The following is a 27,269-nucleotide window of genomic DNA, read 5'->3' on the forward strand; positions in this document are numbered from 1 at the left end:
TCAAGATGGTGAGGAACATCAAAAGAACACAGTAGTTCATCCTAGTAGGGCTAGAATTTAAAGACTCAGTTACCAGGTATTCCAGAATCCTATTCATAAACTCTTGGTCTGGGAATCAATTGCAGGGATTATTTTCATGTCAGGATTCTTGTATCTCAACATTTGGATGAATCGCTTCATTTCCCAAATCAAGGGCATCTGGATGAATGGAATTTTCCTGGACTGTGGTCAAAGTTTGGTGGCTGATAATGGAGTTTAGTGTCCCGTACAATGATTACCAGGGTGGAGCCAATCTATGATGGCAAGGACGTCCTGATGACCAGCGCTGCAGTCTCATAACTGCACTGTTCCAAACTGCGTAATGCTGGTGGTCAACAAAAGAAATTTAAAGACTCTCTCAAGGTTGGAGAGAGGTCCCTGTTAGATAGAGGCTAATTTGTACCAACGGACGCGGGTGGCACTGTGGGTTAAACCACAGAACCTAGGACTTGCTGATCAGAAGGTTGGCGGTTCGAATCACCGCGATGGGGTGAGCTCCTGTTGCTCGGTCCCAGCTCCTGCCAACCTAGCAGTTTGAAAGCACGTCAAAGTGCAAGTAGATAAATAGGTACCACTCCGGCGGGAAGGTAAACGGCCTTTCCATGAGCTGCTCTGGTTCGCCAGAAGCAGCTTAGTCATGCTGGCCACATGACCCGGAAGCTGTACGCCGGCTCCCTCGGCCAATAAAGCGAGATGAGCGCCGCAACCCAAGAGTCGGTCACGACTGGACCTAATGGTCAGGGGTCCCTTTACCTAATTTGTACCAAATTCAACACAACAATTAAAGTGTACAACATCTTTTGCAAATGCAGCTGTGGGAGTTGGAACTTAACTGGTTAAGTTGTTCCCATGATGCCTCAGCATTCTGACGTCAGCTTTCGAAGCTGGGAGGAGTTTGGGCAAAAGATTGCCAGTCCCACTCTGTGTTCCGTGGGGAAAAGACGTAGCCTGTAATGGCGGAGAGGAGCCCAGGAAATCCCTGGGGGAAATGTTGGAATAAATGCTGTAAATAGACGAACTGGACTCTGTGTGTTTGTCTGGAAGCTGAATCAAGCTGGTGACAGTTCTACACCGCTGTGTGAAACTCTGCTGAGCCGTGACTGAGTGGCGCAGCTGAGGGAAGCGCGCCGGACCGGGCAGCCATAAATCGCTAATCGAGGTTCGTAAATCAATTAGCGGGGGTCACGGTTAATAACCAAAAGTCACAGGTTATGGATCCATAAATCATCGCTTGTAAAACTGTCACGGAAGATACTGCCGGGAGCTTTGATCTGCGGTGTCGAGCAGGGGGCCGGCAGGAGGCGGAAGGACTTTTTGCCTGGTGTTAAGAGGCAAAGGAGCAGCTGCGGAGTTTGAAAGCAGCTGGCTGAAAAACGCAGAGGTTTGCTGTGGAGCCAGGAGCTGAGAACAGCAGGGAATCGTTTCTCCGGACGGGTGCTGGATGAGCTGGTGATCTTGTGAGTACAGCTTGGGGCCCCTTGGGAGAACGGAAGAGGATGGCAGGCTGCCAGGTCTTGGAGGACTGTGGGAGGCTCACTTTAAGAAGTTGGGCAACCTGGCTGCTGATCTGAAGTCTACTGTTCTGGGTGCCAGGAAGCCAGAGGCCGTTCAGCGCTCCAGGGTGTTTGTGAGGCTGGAGGCGGAAAGCTAGGGCCGGGAGATGGCTGCTTCAGGACAGAAAGACAAGATGGCGCTGATCACCTACGTGAGAGCCGGTGCACAGCTGGGAAAGGGTGTGGGCCCCAGAGGGGGGGCAAAGGGACTATTGGCACTTGGAAATGTACTGCTGTGTTTGCTGTGAAGCTTCAGCAGGAGGCCAGAGCCCTGGAGAAGGACTACAAAAGCCTAAAGATGGCTGGAGCCCCTGTCCCTGATGCTTTAGCCACAAGGAGTGCTGCTGAGCAGGTCGGGGGGGCGGAAGGTTTCCAAAGGCACGTTTAAAGTTTTCCACTGTACGTGCTGGAATGAAGTGGAGGTTCAGAGGGGGCGGAGCTGGCAAGGAGTGCTTTTCCGGAAGAAGGAGAAGGAGGCCAGCTGGGAGGAGCCCCGGAGCAGTATTTTTCCACTGGAGTTCGTCATTGCCAGGCTTCAAGGCCAGCCATCTGCTGCAGCGGGAGATACGTGCTGCAGATTTGTCTGGGAACTCTGAGATAAGTCCAGTCTTCAGAGCAACGCAGGATGTTGCGGTTTTCGGACGCTGCCGAGGACTGAGGCAGCGGGACGTTTGTTGCTTCTATGGCAACTGTGAAAAACAACTCCAGCCAGGACACGATGACACGCTGGGTGTTTTGGTTTCTGCTATCAGGCAGCACCTGATAGGCAAACTGCGGAACTGCAGGGCTGTTTTCAACAGGAACAATTGTTTTATTGGCTAACGTGTTTTTTCTCTCCACAGGAGGAGCTAGAGATCTACGTTGTGCCGGGACTGAAGTGTTGTCAGTTATCTGTATCTGCTCTAACGAAGCAGGGGTTCAAAAATGTGCTTTGAAAATGACACCTGTTCCATTTTCAGAGGGGGGCGACAACGGGTCAACATGGCGAAGAGCAAGAACAATTTCTTTGTTCTGGAGTCACCTATGGAGGGTGGTGGGAATGCTGAAAAAGCACAGGTGCAGTGTGCTAAGGTTCCCAGTCATGTGCAAAAGTTGCACAGGTGCACAAAAGGGTGTAAAATCACACAATGTGGGAGGTCCCAAGGGTGCAGGGCATGCAAAGGTGCAAAGGTGCTTGGTTCTCCCGGGTTTGGGGGGGTAGCCAAAGAGCCCTTTGAGCTGGTTCACACAGATCTGTCAGGACCCAAGAGGTCTGAGAGTCTGGGTGGTACCAGGTATGTGCTGTCGCTGACAGGTCACCACAGCCAGGTTGGCTGGTGTTTCTCTCTCAAATCACAGGGGGAGGTGACGGAACTGTTCCAGGATTGGGTTGCGGAGGTGGAACTAAGGTTCTCCACCAGGATACAAGGGGTCAAGAGCGACCGAGGGTCACAGTTTACTGGGTCTGCTCTGGAGAAGTTTTTCAAGGAAAAGGGAATACGTCACCAGGTGACGGGTGCAAAGTCTTCTCAAGGGAGAAGGGAGGCTGTGGCTGAGCCCAGTGATGGGGATCAGGTCCAGAATCAGGGTTCAGAACCCGGTGATGGGGACCAAGTCCAGGGTCAGGGTTCAGGGCAGGTTTGGGCATCTCCAAGGGTTGTGAAAGGAGTGTCCAGGTGTGAGGCTTCATCTCCGGTAATGGAGAAAGCTCACGGAAGGGTTGTCAAGTCAGAGGGGGAAGAGTCTGACGGAGACGACACAACTGCTGGCCCTAATGGGTCAGTAGGGTATCAGGTCACAGGTGCGTGGAAAAGTGTCGCACAGTGTGATTCTGGGAGTGTTGAAGGGGTTCAACAGGTGCCTGGGAAAGATGCCGGGAAGGGGCACAAGGCAAAGGGGAAGGTGTTGAACTCAGAGGGTCTTGTCAGAATGTGATGCAAGAGGGGGTGTGGGAGTTGGAACTTAACTGGTTAAGTTGTTCCCATGATGCCTCAGCATTCTGACGTCAGCTTTCGAAGCTGGGAGGAGTTTGGGCAAAAGATTGCCAGTCCCACTCTGTGTTCCGTGGGGAAAAGACGTAGCCTGTAATGGCGGAGAGGAGCCCAGGAAATCCCTGGGGGAAATGTTGGAATAAATGCTGTAAATAGACGAACTGGACTCTGTGTGTTTGTCTGGAAGCTGAATCAAGCTGGTGACAGTTCTACACCGCTGTGTGAAACTCTGCTGAGCCGTGACTGAGTGGCGCAGCTGAGGGAAGCGCGCCGGACCGGGCAGCCATAAATCGCTAATCGAGGTTCGTAAATCAATTAGCGGGGGTCACGGTTAATAACCAAAAGTCACAGCAGCACCATCTCAAATTTATAAGGGCATTTTTTCTTCTTCTCCAAATGGTGCAGCAGGCGATTGGATTATTAAGTTACCAAACGGAAGCTCGGGTGAAATAAAATGAAAGATTTCTTCTTGTGGTCTGTTATCAAGACGCAGGAAAATTGGCCGGAGACTTCCAGAGACGTTTTCTGTGGCACAAATTGGGTCCAATGGGAAGTCAAATGAAGAGAGAGAGAGAGAATAGTTCCTGGTACTCTTATGTCATTACCATCAACATTGGCAGCACAGCAAAAACAAAACAAAATATAATTGGAGCAAGACCAGCTAGGAGAGAACATTTTTTTTTTTTTTGGCAAATAAATGAATTTTGAAAGTATGGTTTGCAGAAGAAGGAAATGTTAATATTCCAGCATGAGGAAGAAGTGTGGTCCTCTGTCTTGGCATTCCATAATAGCTTATGGAGCCTCCTACTAAATTCGTTTAACAGATCTACAATGTTCCACTCTCCCCTCTTTCACCTGCATCACCCTGCTGCTGCAATAATTAAACCTTCAAATTGTGATGTGAAACCTACAATCTTTCTCCCTCAGAACAAATGGTCCAAGTGGGTACCGGTTGCTGAGCCTCGATGTTCCTCTTGGGGAATTTCCGAATAGTGCTCCAAAACCTCTCTCTCATAAAGCTTCTGATATCATGAGACACCATCTGTTGATTTAGAGCTTTGCAGTCTATCCCTTCTGAATGCATTATGTTGTGTACTGTTTGTTTCATGTGCTTAGAGAGAGAGAGAGATTCTTCCCCAGAAGGATTTGCAAAGCCATCTGAGGGATGCTATGATAGTGCAGAGGTGGGAAACCTGTTTTCTTCTAATGCTGTTGGACTCCAGTGGCCACCACACCTGTCCAGGAACCATGTTGGCTGGAGCTTATAGGAGTTGGAGTCCAACAACATCCCTAGGCTTGAGCTTCAGGCTGTGTTGGATGCACCCAGATAGAGCTCTGCGAGTGCAGCTTTCTCCCGATTGAAGTGCAGAGTGTTTGAGGACTAGGACATTCACAGGGAAACCAAAATGCTTGTTTACAAAGCTATTGTACTACCAACCTTGCTGTATGCTTGTGAAACATGGACCACTTATAAACGCCATCTCCAACTCCTCGAAAGATTCCATCAACGGGGTGTCTGAAAAATTCTACACATCACTTGGGAAGAAAGGTGAACTAATTCCAGGGTACTGGAAGAGGCAAAGATCACCAGTGTCGAAGCAATGATTCTTCAACATCAACTTCGTTGGACTGGTCATGTTGTGCAGATGCCTGAAGTTCGTCTTCCAAAGCAACTACACTATTCTGAACTTAAAAATGGAAAGCGTAATTCTGGTGGTCAACAAAAGAGGTTTAAAGACTCTCTCCAGGCAAATCTAAAGAAATGTAGTATAAGCACCAACAACTGGGAAACACTGGCCTGTGAGCGCTCCAATTGGAAAACAGCCTTTGCCAAAGATGTCATGGGCTTTGAAGACACTCAAACTCAGGACACAAGGGAGAAGAGGTGCTAAGAGGAAGGCATGCTTGGCAAACCCTCACCGTGATCAACTCCCACCTGGAAACCTACTGTGGAAGGACGTGTGGATCCAGAATGGGCCTCCACAGTCACTTACAGAGTCACTGTTAAAGCTGTGTTCATGGAAGACATGGCTATAAGGGATCGCCAAAGAAGAGAAGAAGACCCAGATAGAACACAACACAAGAGCTACCAAGCTGCAAATTACTTACAGCTGTCATGATCCCTCTAGAGATGTGTTGGATGGGATGGTTGGATCAGGAGGAAAAGTGGAGGTCAAAATGCTGGAGTCTTATGGCTCAAGAGAGGGTAAAAGCAGATTGGGAAAGGCTTCTTCAGGTCCCCAGGATGACCAGGAGTTAACCAAGAGAGAGACTGTAAGCTTGTGGTTCTCAGACTCTGCCCCCCTGAGCCACACTTTGGGAATAAACATTTGCTCCTTCCACCCCAATTATATATATATATATATATATATATATTTATTAGTTTTTTAACATAACATTTTCAACAATTATTAAACATACTTTTATATCTTATACAATTTTTTGACTTCCATCAATCACATCTGAAAATTTTCCAATCTTTTTCACTTAATTTACATTTCTTACTTTCACTATTACATTTAAATATCCTAACTGATATCTCTCATCTTTCTGTAGTCCTACTAGCGTAATTTGTTGATTACAGTTGCTCTTCAAATAATTCATATACTTCTTCCAATCTGGTCCCGCAGGTTTCGAATCCTTCCTGTCATTTTGTCCAATTCTGCGTAGTCCATCCATCCTAATTTTTTAATTGATAAAAAAAAACATGGAGGGTGGGATGGAGAGAAAACAACTCTTAGTAGTGCTTGATTTCTAACATAGAACACAACTACTTTATAATATGACCATGGTACATCAATGCAAAGAAGCCTTTCTCCTTTCTTTCTCCTTTTTGATCTTTCACATTTGTTGGAGCTGAAAATCCCTGTCCCATATCTATCCACATTCTGCAAATAAGAAGTGTTACTTTGATGCTGTGCTATACGACACAATATTAGTAGTTCTATAGGTGGCCTGTTTTGCTGGGATGGCAGAGAGATGGGGACCTGGAAAGCCGCCATAGATAGTTCTATTCTGATTTGTGTTTGTTCTAGGAAGTTAGTTTAAACCGCAAAGAACTGCCGTGCGACATTTGGCGATCAGAATAAGCTCTCCATCGGATTTCACACATCTCCAAATGTAGCAACATAGCTCCCAACACTTTGGATGTACCAAAATGGGGATTTAATTAAAATTGCTGAAACCCCAAGATAAGCACTTGTGTGAATAAACATATTTTGAGACTTAAAAACAAAATGAAAGGCAGAAATAGAATTGCATGTCAATATGGTTAAAAAAACAAACATGGGAGCCTGGACTGCTCCAGAAATAGACCTCCCCATCCTTAGTTTTAAAGAGGTTCTGGTTAGGCTGAAGCATAGCTGGTGCAGATGTTGATAAATACATCAGAATAATTGTGGTTTAATTGTGTCTCAAGCAACATGATGGAAGAGAGAACACAGTCGAAGCAGAGACTGGTTAATAATCCATAATTTGGAGACTGAGAACGTTATGAGTGCACCCGAACAGTGTTGTTGTGGGAAATGTTTTTGCAAATTAGATTAATTCCAGAGAATTAGAGCATGCAAACTAGCTCTGGCCCTGCGGTTGATGAGTTCTAACATGGCTCTTTGTGTTTGACAAGTCCTGTGATGAGATTTCCTGGGTTGCTATCCAAGACTGGATAATAGTTACAAATCATGGTAGGAAATGCATCTCTAAATTACAGATAATAGAAACCATCATCAGCATTGTCAGCCTGCTGAATCAATAGATCATTTTGTTTCCGCTTTGTTTGGTTTCTTTTCTTGCACTGTCAGATATCGATCTCCCCGCAGCAGCCGAATAAATAGCAATTTTCGAAAAACAAAACAAAAGCATTTTTATAATACATTGGCTAAGTAAAAAAAAATATGAAACTTTGAATGGCAATTCTTTAAGTTGTTTTCATTGTACAATGTAATTATTCAGCAAATTTTGCATATGTATCTACAGTGGTACCTCAGGCTAAGTACTTAATCCGTTCCGGAGGTCCGTACTTAACCTGAAACTGTTCTTAACCTGAAGCACCACTTTAGCTAATGGGGCCTCCTGCTGCTGCCGCGCTGCCGGAGCATGATTTCTGTTCTCATTCTGAAGCAAAGTTCTTAACCTGAAGCACTATTTCTGGGTTAGCGGAGTCTGTAACCTGAAGCATATGTAACCTGAGGTACCACTGTAGTTTTAATTCCCCCTTTGCTGGGAGGAAACCATATAGTAGATGGCAAATGAGCTAGCAGTTACAAGAACATAAGAAGAAACAGCTGGATGCGGCCAAGAAAGGCGGCAACAACAACAACAACAACAACAACAACAACATGAAACACAAGGAAACTCAAGGAGACCCTCTGGGGTAGGTTAGGTTGAAAGTGAGTGACTGGTCAAGCTGTCCAAGTCAGGAATTGAACCCTGGCCTCCCAGGTCCTAATCTGACACTCTATCTAACCACTATCCCACACTGGCTCTCTAGACAAGCATGCCACTCCCGGCCACTTTGGAATCAAGACTTCTTATTTGTCTTGCTTACAGCCATACTGTGAATGGCTTGTTTACCTTGCGTAGCACAAATGTATTCATCTTCTGATGCCTCATGGCAGAGAATATGTGTCTGATCAGTTTCCTTCAACGGTGATCATGCGTTACTTGCCAAGGTTCCCTGCCCTATTCAGCACCGGTGCAATGTAAATGAAATCAGTGTTTCTTCCCCATCTGTCTTCGGGAGCGGCATCCTTTAAATGCATTCAGAAACAGCTTCGACAACGATTTGACACAATCTCTCTGTGAGCGCCATTCAGGCAATTGTGCTTTCGAGATGCTCCACAGTAGAGTTTCTTCAAGCTGCATAGAATGGAATTCCCTTGTGTGTGTGTTCACTCAGGAGCTGGAAAAGGAACAAAATAATGTGGTCCAGTTGCACAATAACATCACTTCTTCACACACACACACACACACACACACACACACACAAACACTTGGTCCAGACAGGCCTATATGATGCCTCTCAATCATGGCTCAATTTAAAGTCAGTTTAAAGTACACTTGCCAATAATAATGATTAAAAAAAAAAAGATTGGTTTTGTTTATAAATCACTTCCCAGGAAGAATCTGAAAGCAATTTCACATTACATTATTATTGTTGTTGTTTAGTCGTTTAGTCGTGTCCAACTCCTCGTGACCCCAAGGACCAGAGCACGCCAGGCACTCCTGTCTTCCACTGCCTCCCGCAGTTTGGTCAGACTCATGTTTGTAGCTTCAAGAACATTTATTATTATTATTATTATTATTATTATTATTATTATTATACCACTCCTTGTGCAAAGGATAGCTTAGTTGTAGAGTATGAGACTCTTAATCTCAGGGTCGTAGTTTTGAGCCCCAAGTTTGGGCAAAATGATTCCTGCATTGCAAGAGAGAGACTGGGATAGTGTGTGTGTGTGTGTGTGTGTGTGTGTGTGTGTGTTTAATAATTTTATAAGCTATGTGTCTTTGTTTCTTAACTTAATCCTTTTACATTGTTTTGTATGATTTGTGGTATTTTATGTATTGTGATTCGCTGCTCTTTTTATCGATTATAGATGAGCGATTCTTTATTGTAATTAGTGTAAACTGTCTAATTATTACTTGCTGATGTTTAATTTTAGTGTTTACTTTTGGATTCCAATGCATTATTGCATACAGCTTTATTTGGTAAAAGTTGTTTATTTTAAAGTTGTTGTGACTTTTTATATAGGATCTGATTATTACTATTAATGTTGATGTTTTGTTATTAATTTTGTGTGTGTTGGAAGCCGCCCAGAGTGGCTGGGGCAATTCAGCCAGAGGGGCGGGGTATAATAATAATAATAATAATAATAATAATAATAATAATAATAATAGATGAATATTGGATGTGGTGAATTCTGTGCCATGCTGCAGCTTCAGCCTAATATCAGCCCAGTGCTAATGTAATAAGTTTGAGGGTCAAGGGGCCTTAAGAATTTACTGTCTCTGGTTAAGTAGTGGCAGAAAAGCAATGTCCTTTTATCTGCTAATGATGCTTGTTGATCTTCTTGTTTATCTTGTGCAGCAAGAACGACTTCAGTTGGACCGGCTGAAGAACCAGCTCTCTGATGCCATTCAGCGATATGGAACGGTGCAAAAGGTGATTATGAGCCTGTATCTGAAAAAATAAATAAGCTGAGTTGGAATGGGTAGGAGTCTCTTTCCAGGGGGTTTCTGAGTGATCACAATATGATAACTTTACCCGGAGGGTTAAGAGGAAGGAGACGTGCAGAAAAGTTGGGACCAGAAACAAGCAGAGTGGTCTAAGAGTAGCCAAGAAGAGGCATCCGAGGCAGCATATTGGAGGCCAACAGTTCAGAGGGGGGTAAAAAGGTAAAGGGACCCCTGACCATTAGGTCCAGTTGTGGCCGACTCTGGGGTTGCGGCGCTCATCTCGCTTTATTGGCCAAGGGAGGCAGCGTACAGCTTCCAGGGCATGTGGCCAGCATGACTAAGCCGCTTCTGGCAAACCAGAGCAGTGCACGGAAACGCTGTTTACCTTCCCGCTCCGGTACCTATTTATCTACTTGCACTTTGACGTGCTTTCGAACTGCTAGGTTGGCAGGAGCAGGGACGGAGCAACGGGAGCTCACCCTGTCACAGGGATTCACAGTGCAAAGAAATGGCTAGGGATTTCAAATCTTCCTAAGTCAGGAACTTAGCCTAAAAGAACCTCTCAACTTGGAAGCAAGTTGCTGAGATTGAAAGGCGAACTCCAAGGCGAAGGCTTTGCATAGGCAGGTAGAGAGCTGCCCTGATTCTCTGGCCTGCTTCATGTCACACTAAACCGTGGATTCATGCCAATGCATGGGCTGCTGGAGAAGAGGTCCTGGGTAGGTTTCAGCTCATAGTCTATTTGCCAAGCCAAGCTGGCGTTTAGCTGAATGAAGCAGAGTGGCAAAACAACATGGCCGGAGGGAGCGAAGCTAGTGAAATATCCTTCTTTGGAGCCTTCATAATCATGAAGATCACTCTGGCAATGAGGATCTTTTGTACATTTCCCAAATTTGGTCCCCTTTCTTAGTTCTTCATCTAACTCATCTCTGGCAACTACCTATGGCTCCACCTCAACAGAGTGTTGATCACTTTCCATTCTGCACGAACCTGTATATTACAGTAGTTCCTATTCCAATTCCTGCCAGAATTCTCCTTATTTGTTTAGGGTTGTCCAAGAGTGCAATTCCGCTTGCACAGAAGTCAGCAGAGATCCTCTCCCTCCTCTCCTCTTCCTTTCCCCCACAAAATCTCCTCCAGAGGATTGAGGAACACTCCAGAGCAGTTCATGGAGTTCAGGGAGAGAAGAAGGGGACATCCCATTGCATGATCTGAACCCTAAGTGTACACCATTGGACACAGCCATGATTGTTTACCCAATTATCACACTTTTCCTCCAATGAGCTCAAGGTGGTGTACATTATTTTCCCCTTCCTCTTTTATCATTACAACATCCCAGTGAGGTAGGCTAGGCTGAGATGATGGCTGGCCCAAGGTCAGTGGTTCTCACCTGTTGAGGCTTGAGCTGTTTTATTCCCTTCCTGATCATAAATTTGGATTGGCGTATCTGGAGAGAATGTATTCAATGACACCAGTCATTGGTGTCATTGAATACATTCTGCAATTCTCGTTTCTCTCGTTCAGCCATGCATGTTCCATCAGAACCTACACAGGCGGTTTTCCACCTATATATTTATTTTTAATAAATTACAATGTGCCAAAATTATCCATTGCATATTCCCCCTCCCTGAGTGGCCTGGTTGTGTCAGGGAGCTGTTGTTGAGTGGCAAATTGCTATTTCACCACACTTGGGGCTGTCACTTTTTAAATGCATGCTTTGCTTTTGATAACCCTGTCGCACTTGAAGTTAAAATTACTTCTGATTTCTCAAAAGGCCTACCCTTTCAAAGCACTCCCCCCCTTTCCTAAATTATAGGGTTAGCTCATCCCCCAATATTCCTCTCTCTCTCTCTCTCTCTCTCTCTCTCTCTCTGTGTGTGTGCGCGCGTGCGTGCATACACACACACACACATTTCTAATGCAATTCAGTTCTGACCACTAATTCTGTTATTGTATTTCCAGAAAATCGCTGAGAAGTCAAAAGCTCTGCTTCCCAAGGGACAGGGTAATAGGAAGCAGGTAAGCACAGAATTTGTTCAATGCATTTTGAACCGATATGCCAACCTCTAATTTTCTTCTTGGTATCACACACCAAATGTTTAGCAAGGTGCAAAATATCTCGTTGAAATCCCTTCCTTCTCCTGCATTGCAAGGACTTCCAGATATTTTATCCCTCTCTGTATCATCTTGACCAGCAAACTAATGAAAGTGGGTGTGTGGGTGTGGATTATTTGAACCATAGAACCTGGTGGATAGTCCTCCTAGGTCCTCCTCCAGAAGAGGCTGGGGAGAAGGCCAAATTGTTGGAGCCCACCAGCTTTGGAAAGATGGGTTGGGTCTCTTTCGTGGCATTTTCGGTCGTTCTGGGTGAGCTCTGTGGGTGAAGCTGAGCCCAGAGGTCTTTATAGTTATAACTATGAAGTCTTTATAATTTGCAACACATAGAATAGCTGCAAACTTCAATAAGATGTGGCAATGACCACCACTTTAGGCAGCTTTAACTCAGGTAGTGTAAGGCTCATACTCACTGTCAGGGAACTGACATCAGAGGCAAGAGGAGAGGTAAGGCTCCCCAATGATGCAGGGGAGGGAACCAGCAAAGAGAGAGAGAGAGCTTCCGCTGGGGAAGGAAATCCAGGGGACACCAGGGAGAAAGGGGAGGCTGAGAGTACTGCGGAGGGGAGGCTCCGAGACCCTTCCAGTGAAATCAGCGGAGAGAGCACAGGACCTCCGCTTGGCACGCCCACGCTGCGCAGAAGGCTTCCACACAGAGAATCTAGGCGGAGACTTGGAGTCAAGGAACTTTTATGTTGGAAGAAGTTTAGGAAACGTCCACTGACGGATTTTGCCAGTGACTGAGACAGTCGCGTTGTAAGGGCTGTCAAACCAGGGAAAGGTTTAGCTATACAACCAGCTTGGAGCAGTTTGCAGTTTACGCACAAGCAACCCCAATTCCCATTACACTCACCAACATTTTTCAGATGAATATAGGGACATTTCTCACTCCCCCACACAACTGATCCTCCTTGACCCACCCCCATTTTTAGTGTCCCCCATAAAAGGAATTCCTATCAGAAGAAGGGTACATGCTATCAGCACTGCAACGATAGGACACAGCAAACACACCCTCTACCGCCCTGAGAAAATCCCAGTTTTATTTTATTTTATTCTTTGGTAGATTTACAAAAAGGAAACACACACAGCAAACAATTTTGGAAAGGGGCAAAATTAGACACGGATGCACAAAGCTGCTATTATTATTATTATTATTATTATTATTATTATTATTATTATTACCCACCCATCTGACTGGGTTGCCCCAGCCACTCTGGGCCGCTTCCAACAAATATAAAAGCATAACAAAACATCAAACATTAAAAACTACCCTATACAGGGCTGCCTTCAGATGTCTTCTAAAAGTTGTATAGTTCTTTATCTCCTTGACATCTGAAGGGAGGCCATTCCACAGGGCGGGCGCCACTGCTGAGAAAGCCCTCTGCCTGGTTCTTTGTAACCTCACTTCTCACAGTGGGAGAACCACCAGAAGAACCTTGGAGCTGGACCTCAGTGTCTGGACTCAGCGATGGGGGTGGAGATGTTCCTTCAGGTATACTGGGCCAAGGCCATTTGGGGCTTTAAAGTTCAGCACCAACACTTTGAATTGTGCTCAGAAACATACTGGAAGCCAGTGAAGATCTTTTAGGACCGGTGTTATATGGTCCTTGCGGCCGCTCCCAGTCACCAGTCTAGCTGCCACATTTTGTATTAGTTGTAGTTTCTGAGTCACCTTCAAAGGTAGCCCCACGCAGAGTGCATTGCAATAGTCTAAGCAGGAGATAATAAATTTAATACTTATAGTTAACATAATATAGGGTGAAGATGTTTACTGTTGAATGACATAACCTCCTGCAACATGAAGCCACGCCAGATCTTTGAGGATGGTGTGGTGTTACGTAGATCCAGCGTGTTCTGGATAGGATAGGAATTGTAGTCCAAAAACAGACCCATATATCCTGTTGCCCCTGTTAAAGGTAGCAGTGCTTCTGACTACCAGATGCTGGGAGAGCGCTCTTGTGTTTGCATCCTGCTTGTGGCGTTCCAGTTGAAAGAAAAAAATAAATACATGTGGGTTCTTTTCTGTTGAGACTTTTAAAAAAGGATTCCATCTCTGTGCCTTTATGCTTTTCCATGCAAGCCCATCTGCATCCATTATCCATTCTTGATTTCCCATTTTTTATATATATTTTCCCTCTCCCTTCCTCTGCAAAGCAAAATAAAGCAAGGGAACTGAAGGCTTTGAAAGCTGCCGTTAATGCACCATATTACTGTTGATTTTATTTTCTCTCATGTACAACAGCCAGGGACTTTGCAAAGCACAGCTCCCCACAGCACCAGTAATTTTGGTGCATTGTGCATCTATTGAAGCAGTAAAGTTAACATCCTGTATAACAAATGCAAGAGTCCACATTTATTCTGAGGTGGGAGACAGCTTGCCGTTCCTTAGAGACTGTGAGCCTGAATGTCTCTCCGCCGGTGTTCATTAAATGTATTGCTTTTTCACACAATGGGGGGGGGGGGGAGTTGGGTTCGTTTGTGTCATAATAGGTCCCAGATGGTCCCTGGACTGAAAAGGACCAATTGATATCACTCGAGAGATGGACTGAAGACATATGTTGAACAGTTTGCCGTCTGCGGTGAAACTGACCTAAGTCTTGAAGTGTAAATAGACAGAGTGGCAAACAGCGTGACTCTTTGCAACCCAAGTCTTTCATCTTCCTGGGAGGCTCAAAGAATGGGAAGAGGAGACTGAAAGGAGATAGGATAGCCATCTTCAAATATCTAAAGGGCTGACACATGGGAAATGAAGCAAACTAATGGATTCAAGTTATAAGAAAGGAGATTCTGGCTATATAAGAGGAAGAACTTTCTGAAGGTAGTGTTTGGATGGTCGTTTGTCGGGAATTATTTAGCTGTGATTGCTGCATGGCTGGTTGATTAGACTAGATCAGGCATGTCCAATGGGTCAATTGCGATCGACAGGTCAATCGCCGGTGTGTTCCAGGTCGATTGCTGGATGAAATAAATATTGAGGGGAAAGCTCAACAACTCTTGGCAACCCTCCCCCCCAAAAGCTCAAAAACTCTTGGCAACAACAATAGGTAGATCACTGCCAGTATTATTTTATTTTTAATACTGGGAGTAGATCACAGTCTCTTGGGAGTTGGATGTGCCTTGACTAGATAAATCTTGGGGTACCCACCAACTCCACAATCCTAGCAGCATATCTTGTTGACATCCAGTAAAGCTAAACGTTGAATGAATCCGGACAGGTGGAAGAAAGTCCTTCTTCACGCAGTGCATAGTTTAAACTGCGGAACTCCCTGTTGGGATGCGTCCAAGGAAATGGGGGCAATTGGCAGGCCCCCAGCTGGCTCCAGCCCACCTGCTGGTTGCCGGGCGATCTCTAGCCCTTGGATCAGCATGTAACTGTGACTCAAGCTTCAGCATCCTTCAGAAGCTGAGCACACAAACCAGCAGAGTAAACTCTTTGCAACAGAAGGGCAGATAGAGGCTGTGTATAGCGTATTTACAGGCATTTTATTCAACATCAGGACAAAGGGAAAACCATGTCTTCTCCCCTTCGTGTCCAAGCAAGCAGCATAAGCAAAAGCTATTGTTAAGGGGAAAATCCGAGGGCTCCCTTGGACAAAAAAAAACAAGGACACCAGCCAGGAATACCAGAGCAAAACAGCAGTCAGTAGGCTTGGTCTTTATTGAAGACTGCCGCGACAGGACTCCCACTTGCCACCAGGTGAAACAAAATGGAAGCCCAGAACAAAAGAAGACCCCAACTTTTATTAGTTACTAATCCCCCAAACTACACCCCTAGAACTACGTCACAACTACATCATGACTACATCATTGACACATCACAAAAAGGAGGGGTTGAGGGAGGAGTTGTGGAGGTAACCTGAGTGTCTTGTCACCTGGCTGGTTCCTCCTTTCCCTCTCCCCATGAGTCATTTCCAGAGGACAAAGGGGAGCTGGCAGTTTCCTGCCCCCAGAGGGAAGATCTGATCATTGTCCTTTGTTTCAGTCCATGTTGAATCCACTCCCATATACAAGTCCATTGTGACCTTGATGGTCTTCTGTCTGGGACCATCAAGGTTGTCATTCCAACTGGGTAGGGCTCCTGTGTATGTGCTGGTACGGTGAAGGGATTATGGCCATCCTGTATCAAACCATCGCCCTTTGATAGTCCTTCCTTCATGGAGTTAAAAAAAAGTGGACCGGTGTAAATCCGATGTATGTGTGCTGGTCCCGGGGGGGGGGGGGGAGGTACTGATACCGTAGCCGAAGTTCAGTCCAGAGTCACTAGCAGGGTAGACGATCGCTAGATGAGACGCGAGGTCCGAAACAGGGAGCCAGGCAGGGGAACAGGAACGCTGGTAGGGCAGCAGCAGGAAGCCGGGCGAGGAACAGGAACACCAGAGAGTAGAAGCAGGAAGCCGGGCGTGGAACAGGCACACCGGGAGTGCAGATCTAGGTCTGGGTAAAAGCAGGTACTCCACAACGACGTTGCTCCCGCAACCTGGGACTGGGCTGCCTGGCCTTTATCTCCTTCTAAGGCCGGGGGCGGTCCCGGCCCCCAGGAGCCCCGCCTCTCCTGGCCTTAAGGCGAGCACTCCTCCTGGGAGAAACCAGTTCCCTTCGCCTCTCTGCCCCAAGCCTCTGCAGTTCAGGAGAGGCCGAAGGGTTACTGGGCCCCGGGGAAGGCTCACCTGTAGACACTGAGTCCTCCAGCACCTCTGGGGCCGGAATGGTTTCACCTGGTGCCTGCCCCTGAAGATCTGGCACAGGTGCAGGCTCCTCAGCATCTAGGCCTTGCCCCAGTTCAGCCGGCCCTGGAGGCGGGGACTCCTGTGCCGGCTGGGATTCCTCCGCTTCACTCTCAGACTCGGAATCCCAGGCCATCACACCATGGTTGATTTACTATGAATTTATAGCAGAAACGTCGCGTATGTTGTGTGTGTGAGTGTGTGTGTGTGTGTGTGTGTGTATCGTGTTTGTACAAACTGAATGATTCGGGGGGGGGGGGTTCCTGCAACACTATGCACACAACGGAAGTTCCCAGCAATCTGTGCAGGAATGTAAACATACATGTGACATACAACAATTCCACATATCTGTTAAGGTGGAACGGAATATCGTAACACTCCCACCCACAGGAGGCAGCGATGGTCACCCACGTAGATGGTTTTAAAAGAGGACGAGAGAGATTCGTGGAGGAGACGGCTATCGATGGCTATTCTGCCTCCACAATTGGAGGCAGCGATGCTTCTGAATAGCAGTTGCTGGAAGCCGCAAGAGGGGAGAGCGTTCTTGTGGTCAAATCCTGTCTATGGGTTTCCCACGGGCAGATATCTGGTCAGTCAGCATGAGAACAGGATTCTGGACTAGATGGACCAGTGGCCTGATCCAGTAGGTTCATCTTACCTGCTTAAGGGTGCTCCATAGTGCAGGGGCAATAGCAGAAAATGCCAGGGACAGAGGATTTTAGGGACTGGGCGCCACACCAGGGAGGAATTGGGTGCCATTGGTTAGGGCTGGGCTGACATTGCTGTACTTGCCCTGCAGACGATGATCACAATGTGTGGTGTGCTGTCTTCACACAGAGCAATTGTGGATTTGCTGGAGAGGTGGCGAAGGGAGAGGTGGTGACTGAGTGACTGCGATTCTCTCCGCAATCCACATGAACTCTCCTCTTCCCCGTCTCTCAACCAAAGCTGCCTCTGCGACGGCTTTAAATCAAGGCTTTCCCCCTGCCAAAAGAGGTCACACGGTTACCGGAGAAATAAATGGGAAGCCTCATCTGGCCTGTCATCTCATTTTGATGTGAAATGCAGCATTATTTTAATACCCACAGAGATGGATTATGGAAGGGGAGGGAAATTGCATTCTCCTAAACCTTCTTTGGCGATGGCATTTGTAACATGATTAAAGGTGAGCGCTGCCAGGCCTGCTTCCCATCCTGTCCCTTCCTCTTGCTTTCTCCACCCCAGGAAAAAAAAAAACCTGAAAGGAGGTAATAATAATAATAATAATAATAATAATAATAATAATAATAATAATAAATTTATTATTTATACCCCACCCATCTGGCTGGGATTTCCCAGCCACTCTGGGCGGCTTCCAACAAAATATTAAAATACAGTAGTACCTCAAGTTACAGACACTTCAGGTTATAGATGCTTCAGGTTACACACTCCGCTAACCTAGAAATAGTACCTCAGGTTAAGAACTTTGCTTCAGGATAAGAATAGAAATTGCACAGTGGTGGCAGAGCGGCAGCGGGAGGCCCCATTAACGAAAGTGGTGCTTCAGGTTAAGAGCAGTTTCAGGTTAAGAATGGACATCTGGAACGAATTAAGTTTTTAACCCGAGGTACCACTGTACAATAGTCTGTCAAACATTAAAAGCTTCTCTAAAGAGGGCTGCCTTCAGATGTCTTCTAAAAGTCTGGTAGAAGTCTCTTTGACATCTGGTGGGAGGGCGTTCCACAGGACGGGCACCACTACCGAGAAGGCCCTGTGCCTGGTTCCCTGTAACTTGGCTTCTCACAGTTAAGGTAACCCCTTAGGCCTCAGAAGGGGACATAGCGGCCTCAGAGAAAGGGCATGGACGCAGCCAGATGCAATCGTAGAGATGGAAGGGCCATCTAGCCCAACCCCCAGAAATGCAAGGATCACAGCTAAAGGATCCCGGCAGATGGTCACCCAACCTCTTTTTCGAAACCTCAGAGGAAGGAGAGTGGGGGAAGCCACAGCTCTTGGGATATGTGTGTGTGTTTGGACTACAGTTCCCATTATCCCTGGTCTTTGGCCATGCTGGTTGGAGAGTGATGGGAAGGAGCTGCAATTCAGCAACATCAGAAAGTCTGTTGGCTCCCTGTGCATTTCCGAACCATATATTCATGGTCTGAAAAGAGATGGTCAGGCCTGTGGCCATGCAGAGCCGAATCCGTCCCATCAGATGTCAAGGAAATAACTATCTGACTTTCAGAAGACCTCTGAAAGCAGCCCTGTCTAGGGAAGTTTGAAGTTTTATTCTGTTTTTAATGTTCTGTTGGAAGCTGCCCAGAGTGGCTGGGGAAACCCAGGCAGATGGGCGAGGTCGAAATAATTTGTTGTTGTTGTTGTTGTTGTTGTTGTTGTTGTTGTTGTTATCCCACCTTTGTAGACACCAACCTCCCACATTCAGGACTCTAGAACTGTAAGTCACCCCACATGTTTGGGTGCCTAGATTCCCTGACGCTGCCTTCTCCTGCCTTGTTCCTTTTAATGCTTCATTACCATTTCCTCCTGCTGCTCATTTCCCTTGCCTTCATTTCTAGCTCTCCAACTCCCAGAGCACCCCGCCCCTGGCATAAACCCACCGGAGAAAGATCTAAGTTTGCACAGATTCCCCTTTAATCACCGTTTAACTTGTTAAAACGGAATCTCGCCAGAGGTAAAGTTCCCCAACCTCTCAAGAGCTCCCTGGACATCATTTGAATTCCAATTAACTGTAGCCGAGAGAAATGTGTAGAAGGGAAAATATCCACTACAAGCAGGGAATCACATTCTCTCCTGGTTGCCCCCGCCTCATTTCCCCCTCTCTTCTTTAAAGGTCTTCTCTCTCTCTCTCTCTCTCTCTCTCTCTCTCTCTCTCGCCCTCTCTCTCTCCTCCCCAAGTATCAGAGCTTAGTGGTTTGGAGGGAATCCCCTGTTATGTAAGTGTGCATTAACAGGAACAGAAAACAGGCTGATTCCTTATTTAGATGGAGGGGGTGACGCAGCTCATATTTCATTTTGGGGTAGGAGGACTCTCAAACAGAAGATGATCTGTTTTGAAAACACGGAAGATCCTGGGTTCAGATCACAATGTATATTCAACACAAAAAACAGCAACAATTTGTTGTTGACAAAGGACAGCTGGACATATGTTGTTGTTGTTTAGTCGCTTAGACGTGTCCGACTCTTTGTGACCCCATGGATCAGAGCACGGCAGGCACTCCTGTCTTCCACTGCCTCCCGCAGTTTGGTCAAACTCATGCTGGTAGCTTCGAGAACACTGTCCCACCATCTCGTCCTCTGTCATCCCCTTCTCCTTGTGCCCTCCATCTTTCCCAACATAAGGGTCTTTTCCAGGGAGTCTTCTCTTCTCTTGGGGTGGCCAAAGTATTGGAGCCTCAGCTTCAGGATCTGTCCTTCCAGTGAGCACTCAGGGCTGATTTCCTTCAGAATGGATAGGTTTGATCTTCTTGCAGTCCATGGGACTCTCAAGAGTCTCCTTCAGCACCAGAATTCAAAAGCATCAATTCTTCGGCGATCAGCCTTCTTTATGGTCCAGCTCTCACTTCCATACATCACTACTGGGAAAACCATAGCTTTAAATATACGGACCTTTGTTGGCAAGGTGACAGCTGGACATATAGAGGGCCCCATTACCTTCAGTAGCTTAGGGCCTCGTCAAACCTAAATCTGGACCTGTTCACGATGATCTCTACTCCTACTTCTGTCTTCCTTCTCATTCTCCTTTTCCCCAAACTCTCTCTTTCTCCCCCTCCTCTTGTGTTGGGGCTCTTCCAAAGATAAGATTCAGGAGCACAGAACAATTAAGAAGACTCCTGTGACATATGTTTTCCCCTCGCTTTTTTTTTATGTATATACAGCGCACAAAGTAATCTCTTGCATTTCTGCCTGTAACCATCCTATTAATGCTTCAATTGCTCTTATTGACATAATGATACCTTTTTTCTTTTCCTTTTTTGGCGAGGCTAACAATGTAAATATGCTGGAGGAACAGCCAGGGAGCGGAGATAAGACGATTCTGGCGCCCAGGGGATGCGCACGAGATGGGGAGTAATAGGAGAGCATTATGCATTTTGCTCATCAACAGTTTTTCAATAAAAGACGATTTCAAAATTGAAGCGTCTTTCAGCATATTAAACCTGGAGCTGGGAAGCAAATTGGAAATAGCAGGCAGGCTACCCTTGGTGGGTTCTTATTAGGGATGTTTTCTGTAGCAATCAACTATATGAAACTTGGTTTGATTAGAGGGGAGGGAAATGGGGGGAAGTGAGGATGCCTTAAAATAAGTTGTTGGTATTTTTTACCTGAGAAAGATTCAGGAGCAAACTATTGTAGGAGGGAGAAGGCTTGTAGCTTGGTGTTAGGGTCTATGCTTGGCATGCAGAAGGTTCCAGGTCGAATCCTGAGCATCTCTGGGTAGGAGAGCTGCAGCTAGTCAGTGTAGACAATGCTGAACTAGGTCAGGCATGGGCAAACTCGGACCTCCAGATGTTTTGGGACTACAATTCCCATCATCCCTGACCACTGGTCCTGTTAGCTAGGGATCATGGGAGTTGTAGTCCCAAAACATCTGGAGGGCCACCGAGTTTGCCCATGCCTGAACTAGATGAACCAGTGGTTTGACTTGGTATAAGGCTGCTTTCTATATGCCTGGGCTTGAGTTAAGAAGGGACGCCAGCCTATATTTTTTTGTAAGGTGTCTGCAGTTGTAAAGGTGATAAGGGTTCTGCCTTCTGCATAGGATTGCCAAATTAGTTCTGCCTACAGTGGTGCCTCGCAAGACGAAAAGAATCCGTTCCGTGATTCTCTTCGTCTAGCGGTTTTTTCGTCTTGCGAAGCAAGCCCATTGACGGATTAGAGGATTAGTGCTATTAGCGCTATTAGCGGCTTTTAGCGGATTTTAGAGGCTTATCAGCTGATAAGCGGCTTAGCGGCTTAGAAAAAGGGGGGGGGAGGGAAAAAAACCCGCAGGAACTCGCAAGACATTTTCGTCTTGCAAAGCAAGCCCATAGGAGATTCGTTTTGCGAAGCACCTCCAAAACGGAAAACTCTTTCGTCTAGCGAGTTTTCCGTCTTGCAAGGCATTCGTCTTGCGGGGCACCACTGTATATTTTTTTTTAAATATACACTCATTAGCGTGTTTGCATGCCACTGTTTTGTAGTAGATGGCATTCAAGGCCACTAAACGCAAGTCAAACACGAGTCAAACAATCATCATAAAAGCATGAAACAGCAGGGAGGGAAACGCCAGCAAAATGCTAAATTGCATCTTCAGGAACAGCTGGAACAGATTGCATGAATTGAGACAAGCCTAACAGCCAAGGTGCCAAGCGGAAGCAATCGCCAGGTGATCAACAGCCCAATCCAAGGCTTTTTTTTTTTATGACTTTAAAGTGAACAACTTATGCCAAATGAAATAATGTCAAAGAATCTATTTAGAATACAACATTACACACTGGAATCAGCAGATAATAATTTAACAGACGTTCACCCTTTGCGATTGCAATACTATTATGATTATTTCTTCCTCCTCCTCTTCTTTTGTAACAAGGTAAAGATGTACCTCTAGTTATTTTCCTTTTGTAACCCCCCCCTTCACTTCTGGCTTTCAAATGCAAAATGATTTACAGTGAGGACCACAGCCCTATGCACACTTACTTGAGAGTAAGCTTTGTTTAACTTGGTGGAACTTACTTCTGAGTAAACATGCCTTGTATGCATTTGCTTTTTCCATCGTCTAACATTGCCTAGTTGTTAGATGGCATCTGTAACCATGAATGACAGTTTAGAAAACCCTACCTGTGAGAAAAATCGCAGCCACGCTTTTGCTTCTAAGTGCCGCAAGTATGCACCCCAGTCTTTGGCAAAGCAGATATATGGATTAACTAAATGGGAAGTTACAGATAGGTAGCCGTGTTGGTCTGCCATAGTCAAAATAAAAAAATTCCTTCCAGATACACTGAAACAGTCGTTAAGAGTCGTCAACAGGCTCATCTCAGCTATCTGCCAATCTCCCATTCCCACCACCCTTCTGAGTAATACCCCTCCCCACCTTCTCACTATATAGAAGGATCTGGCAACTTCTGTTTCAGTGTATCTGAAGAAGTGTGCATGCACATGAAAGCTCATACCAAGAACTAACTTAGTTGGTCTTTAAGGTGCTACTGGAAGGATTTTTTTTATTTTAAATGGGAAGTGTTAGCACAGGGTGGAGAACCCATGGTCCTCCAGGTGTTGCTGAACTCCAGCTCCCATCGCTGTTCATTGGCCATGCTGGCTGGGGCTGATGGGAGTTGGAGTCTAGCAACATCTGGAGGTGTCTGCTTTTTCTCCATCCTTGCATTGCTAGATCTCCAAGAAGGTCCCGATTTTTGGCCCTGTTGACACCATCCAGTTGAGAATGCGTGTGTCTCTCTTTCTTCAAAGGATTCAGTAGTAAGGGCATCTTTCCTCTTTACTCACCCACCAAGTTTTGTTTTGAAGAAAATATTTATTAGGAGGACATCTCCACCCAGGGATGGAGAAAGCCCATGCAAGCAATCAGCCCTGGTTAACTTGAGTATGAAAGAGTCCTTGTCTCTGATGTAGCTCTCAGTCCTCCATTTCTTCAGTTAACGGAGAAAATCTGAGGGCTCCCTTGGACAAAAAACAAGGACACCAGCCAGGAATACCAGAGCAAAACAGCAGCCATTGGGCTTGGTCTTTATTGAAGATTGTCGTGACAGGACTCCCACCTGCCACCAGGTGAAACAAGATGGAAGCCCCGAACAAAAGAGAACCCAAACTTTTATTAGCTGCTAATCCCCATATTACACCCCCCCCCAACTACATCACTAATACATCACGGTTACATCATGAAAGGGGAGGTCTGGTGGCAGTAATCTGAGCATCCTGGACCCTGCCCCATGGTTCCCCTTGCCCTCCACCAAACACCCATCAAGTGTAACAAAAGAGATATTTACATTTCCCTGTTTCCCACCCAAGTTAATCACACCCTTTTGTCTTCATCTGGGTTTGTTATTACTGGAATGGCTACTTGTCTGGCACTCAGGTATCAGGATGCCAGGAATATCACTCAGGCAGAGGGGCTGCTGAGTAGCTGAGCTCATATGTCTATATGAATTTCTGACGTTTTTCCTGTGAACCAGTACATTTATCAGTGAATTCTTACATCTGGTATTGTGCATCAAAGGCCCTTTGAATAGATAGGAAGAAACTGTGATGAAGTGTTTTGTGGGGACAAACCACAAAAGTCACAAAAGTGATTGTGCTGATTTTGGTAGTGGGCTGCATGTGCATATCTCCTGGAGGGGCAACCCCTCCCGACCTATACATAAATTCCTGCAACACCATCAAATAACCAATCACCATGTACATTACTACCCTTTAACCGCACATTAGAAGAATGTATCAGACACTCCGATGTCTGGGTCATCACCCTAAGGATGAACAGAGACGGGATGAATCTATCAAAGTTTTGAGGTTCTGTGATTTTAAAGTTGGCAAAGGGATGTCACAAGTTGGACCTTGTATTGGAAGTTGGAGGTATTGGGTGTGGAGACACCCAGGACTCAGTGGGCCATTGGCCCGATCCTGAAACATCTTCTTACGTTGTTAGTTCAGGGAAGATATAAAATGCTCAAAGTGGGCGAGCGAAAATAACACCAACTCCAGGGCTAGGAGACATAAGAAGCTAGAATGAAGATGCTAAATTTATGTAGCCTTGGGAGGAGGGTTTTTGCAGGGAAGTGATTGCACTCTCTATAAATACCTTCAAGGTGACAATAGACATGAAGAATGGGTAATTTATTTACAGCACTGGGTGACATGATATCCGTCAATATGGCCGAAAGCGGAGGATGGGGACATTTAGAGTTGAGATCAAGCCGGCGTTTAGCGTTAGGACGCCCTGGGCATCAGGATAGATCCCCCAAGGGGCATGATCAAGGAGCGCAATCTCCCCTGAAGCTCCATAGCGGAGACCCATCAGTGGAAATAAGGTCAGCTTAATAACCCCGTGCCCGTGAAATATAAGCCAATTGTGATTTCAAATTATCTCCTGAGCCCCTGGTGCCAACAAATAAACCCTTATTTCAATGTTTCCCAAGAGAGCATTTAGATTACAGACAACTATACTGCAGTACACAACTTCCAAGCAGAATAATCAATACGAATTATAGGACGGGCACATTTTTCAAAGTCAGAAAGTGAATCCCAGTGTTGCTCTGTAGCTCCTGCTTGTCTAAACAAATTGAGGATGGAAAGGTGGACATGACAGTGTAGGTAATTTTCCCCCCCAGAGGGGTTGGTCCCCCACCCGATAAGGGTCACTTTGCCAAAACTTCCTTCCTTTCTTCCCTGCTTTCTCTTTGTGTGGGGGATACAGGCTGTCCACTTCTATATCATATTAATGATCATTTAGTTGTTTGTTGTGCTTATATCCTCCCCTTTTTCCCTCCAAGGAGCTCAAGGTGGCATCCACTGAGTTTCTTTCCCCCTCCTCAATCAATCCCCACAACCACCCTGTGAGGTACATTAGGCTCGCCCCCAAAGTTACCCCAATGATCTTCATGATGGCCGAGTGGAGATTTGAATCCTGATCTTCCAGGTCCTAGTCTGGCACTCTAACTGCCACGCCACATGGGCTCTTGAAAGCCAGCATGGTGTAGTGGTTAAGAGTGGTAGATTAGTAATCTGGGGAACCGGGTTTACGTCTCCGCTCCTCCACATGCAGCTGCTGGGTGACCTTGGGTGAGTCACGCTTCTCTGAAGTCTCTCAGCCTCACCTCACAGAGTGTTTGTTGTGGGGGAGGAAGGAAAAGGAGAATGTTAGCCGCTTTGAGACTCCTTAGGGTAGTGATAAAGTGGGATATCAAATCCAAACTCTTCTTCTTCTCTTTCTTCTTCTGTGATCCCTCGTAACCAAGTAAGATTGTCTTCCATAAACACGGTTTTAACAATGAGTCCGTAAGTGACTGCGGAGGCCAATTCTGGATCCACACATCCTTCAACAGTGGGGACATTGGTTTCTGGGCGGGGGTTGATCACGGTGTGGACTTGCTAAGTGTACCTTCCTCTTAGCACATTTCTCCCTTTCATCCTGAGTTTGAGTGTCTTCAAAGCCCATGGCACCTTTGTTAAAGGCTGTTCTCCAATTGGAGTGCTCGCAGGCCAGTATTTCCCAGTTGTCAGTGTTTATACTACATTTTTAAAGATTTGCCTTGAGAGAGTCTTTAAACCTCTTTTGTTGACCACCAACATTACACCTTCCATTTTTAAGCTTGGAATAGAGTAGTTGCTTTGGAAGATGATAGGCATCTATACAGCATGACCAGTCCAACGAAGTTGATGTTGAAGAGCCTGACTTCTGATATAAGTCAGGTTCCTGTGTTCCTGATCCTTCATCAGTGGGGAACAGGGGTGTTGAAATGCTGTTTTTGTTCTCAGAAATGAGAACCATCGGGATGGAAGCAGTATTTTTGAGATCACCCTGGATCATCTCCAAGGTATCCTCTACAACTCCATGTCTGTGAAATAGTGATTTGGTGTTTTGGCTTTCAAAGAAAGAGCCATAAACATCCAAGTGGGATGACTCTGTACCGTGTTGATTTCTCCCTGTCCCCATTTTCTATCTTCCTATTTTCATTTCTAGGAAGATGCAAAACCTTGCAGCTCAAAACCCAGAGTGGCAAGCTTTCCCAAGCTTCTTCCGAACCCTATAAACAGAGAGTGCTTAATGTTAATTTTTGACCCAAGGCAGATGTCCCCTGCAGTGGGGTCCTACTGCTCTCTGAAGTTCAAACCAATGATATCATGACTTTATTGAGGGAGGCTAAATTGCAGGCTGCCTCAGTGAAGGGACATTGTGGGTTGCAGCACCAAGGGGAAAGATTTCTCACTCACTTAGGATCATGGGTGCCATGTCTGTGAAATGGCAATTTGGTGTGTTGGCTTTCAAAGAAACAGCGATAAACCTCCAAGTGGCGTCACTTTGCACCATGTTGTAGGTACAGTCGTACCTTGGCTCCCGAACGCCTAGGCCCCAGAAGAATTGAAACCTGGAAGTGGGTGTTCCGGTTTTTGAACGATTTTAGGAAGCCAAACGTCTGGCACAGCTTCTATGGCTTCCGCTTGGCTGCAGGACAATCTGGTAGCTAATCGGAAGCCACACCTTTGTTTCTGAATGGTTTTGGGAGTCGTATGGACTCTCAGGATACATTCTCTTCGAGAACCAAGGTACAGTGGTACCTCGGGTTAAGAACTTAATTCGTTCTGGAGGTCCATTATTAACCTGAAGCTGTTCTTAACGTGAGGTACCACTTCAGCTAATGGGGCCTCTTGCTACTGCCACGCCACCGCCACATGATTTCTGTTCTTAACTCGAGGTACTATTCTGAGTTATTGGAGTCTGTAACCTGAAGCGTCTGTAACCTGAAGCGTCTGTAACCTGAAGCATCTGTAACCCGAGGTACCACAGTACGACCATACTGGAGTGATACTTTGTGGGGTTTTTCCAGTCATCTAAGACAGCCAGAACGGTTTGCTGGCAGGTAGAACACAACAGAGCCTCAAGAATTATTAGGATATAATTCAGGCAGCTGGGGAAATATTTAAAAATCAGCTGCTCTGTGATTTTATTTTATGGTCCCATTGACCAAAGATCTGGGGGACTATTCACT

The 27,269-nt window shown here is 46.0% G+C and overlaps 1 protein-coding gene across 1 annotated transcript in view; it reads left to right on the top strand.

Annotated features, from left to right (window-relative positions):
- TSNARE1 (t-SNARE domain containing 1) overlaps positions 1 to 27,269 on the top strand; it is a 401,022-nt gene that overhangs the window by 217,762 nt on the left and 155,991 nt on the right. The window contains exons 6-7 of the mRNA XM_083517030.1: positions 9,648 to 9,722; positions 11,699 to 11,755. Of these exons, the coding sequence (XP_083373156.1) occupies positions 9,648 to 9,722; positions 11,699 to 11,755 (132 nt within the window). The remainder of the gene's footprint in view (positions 1 to 9,647; positions 9,723 to 11,698; positions 11,756 to 27,269) is intronic.

This window comes from Podarcis liolepis (assembly GCF_965112155.1).
Source record: "Podarcis liolepis genome assembly, chromosome: 8".
NCBI lineage: Eukaryota > Metazoa > Chordata > Lepidosauria > Squamata > Lacertidae > Podarcis > Podarcis liolepis.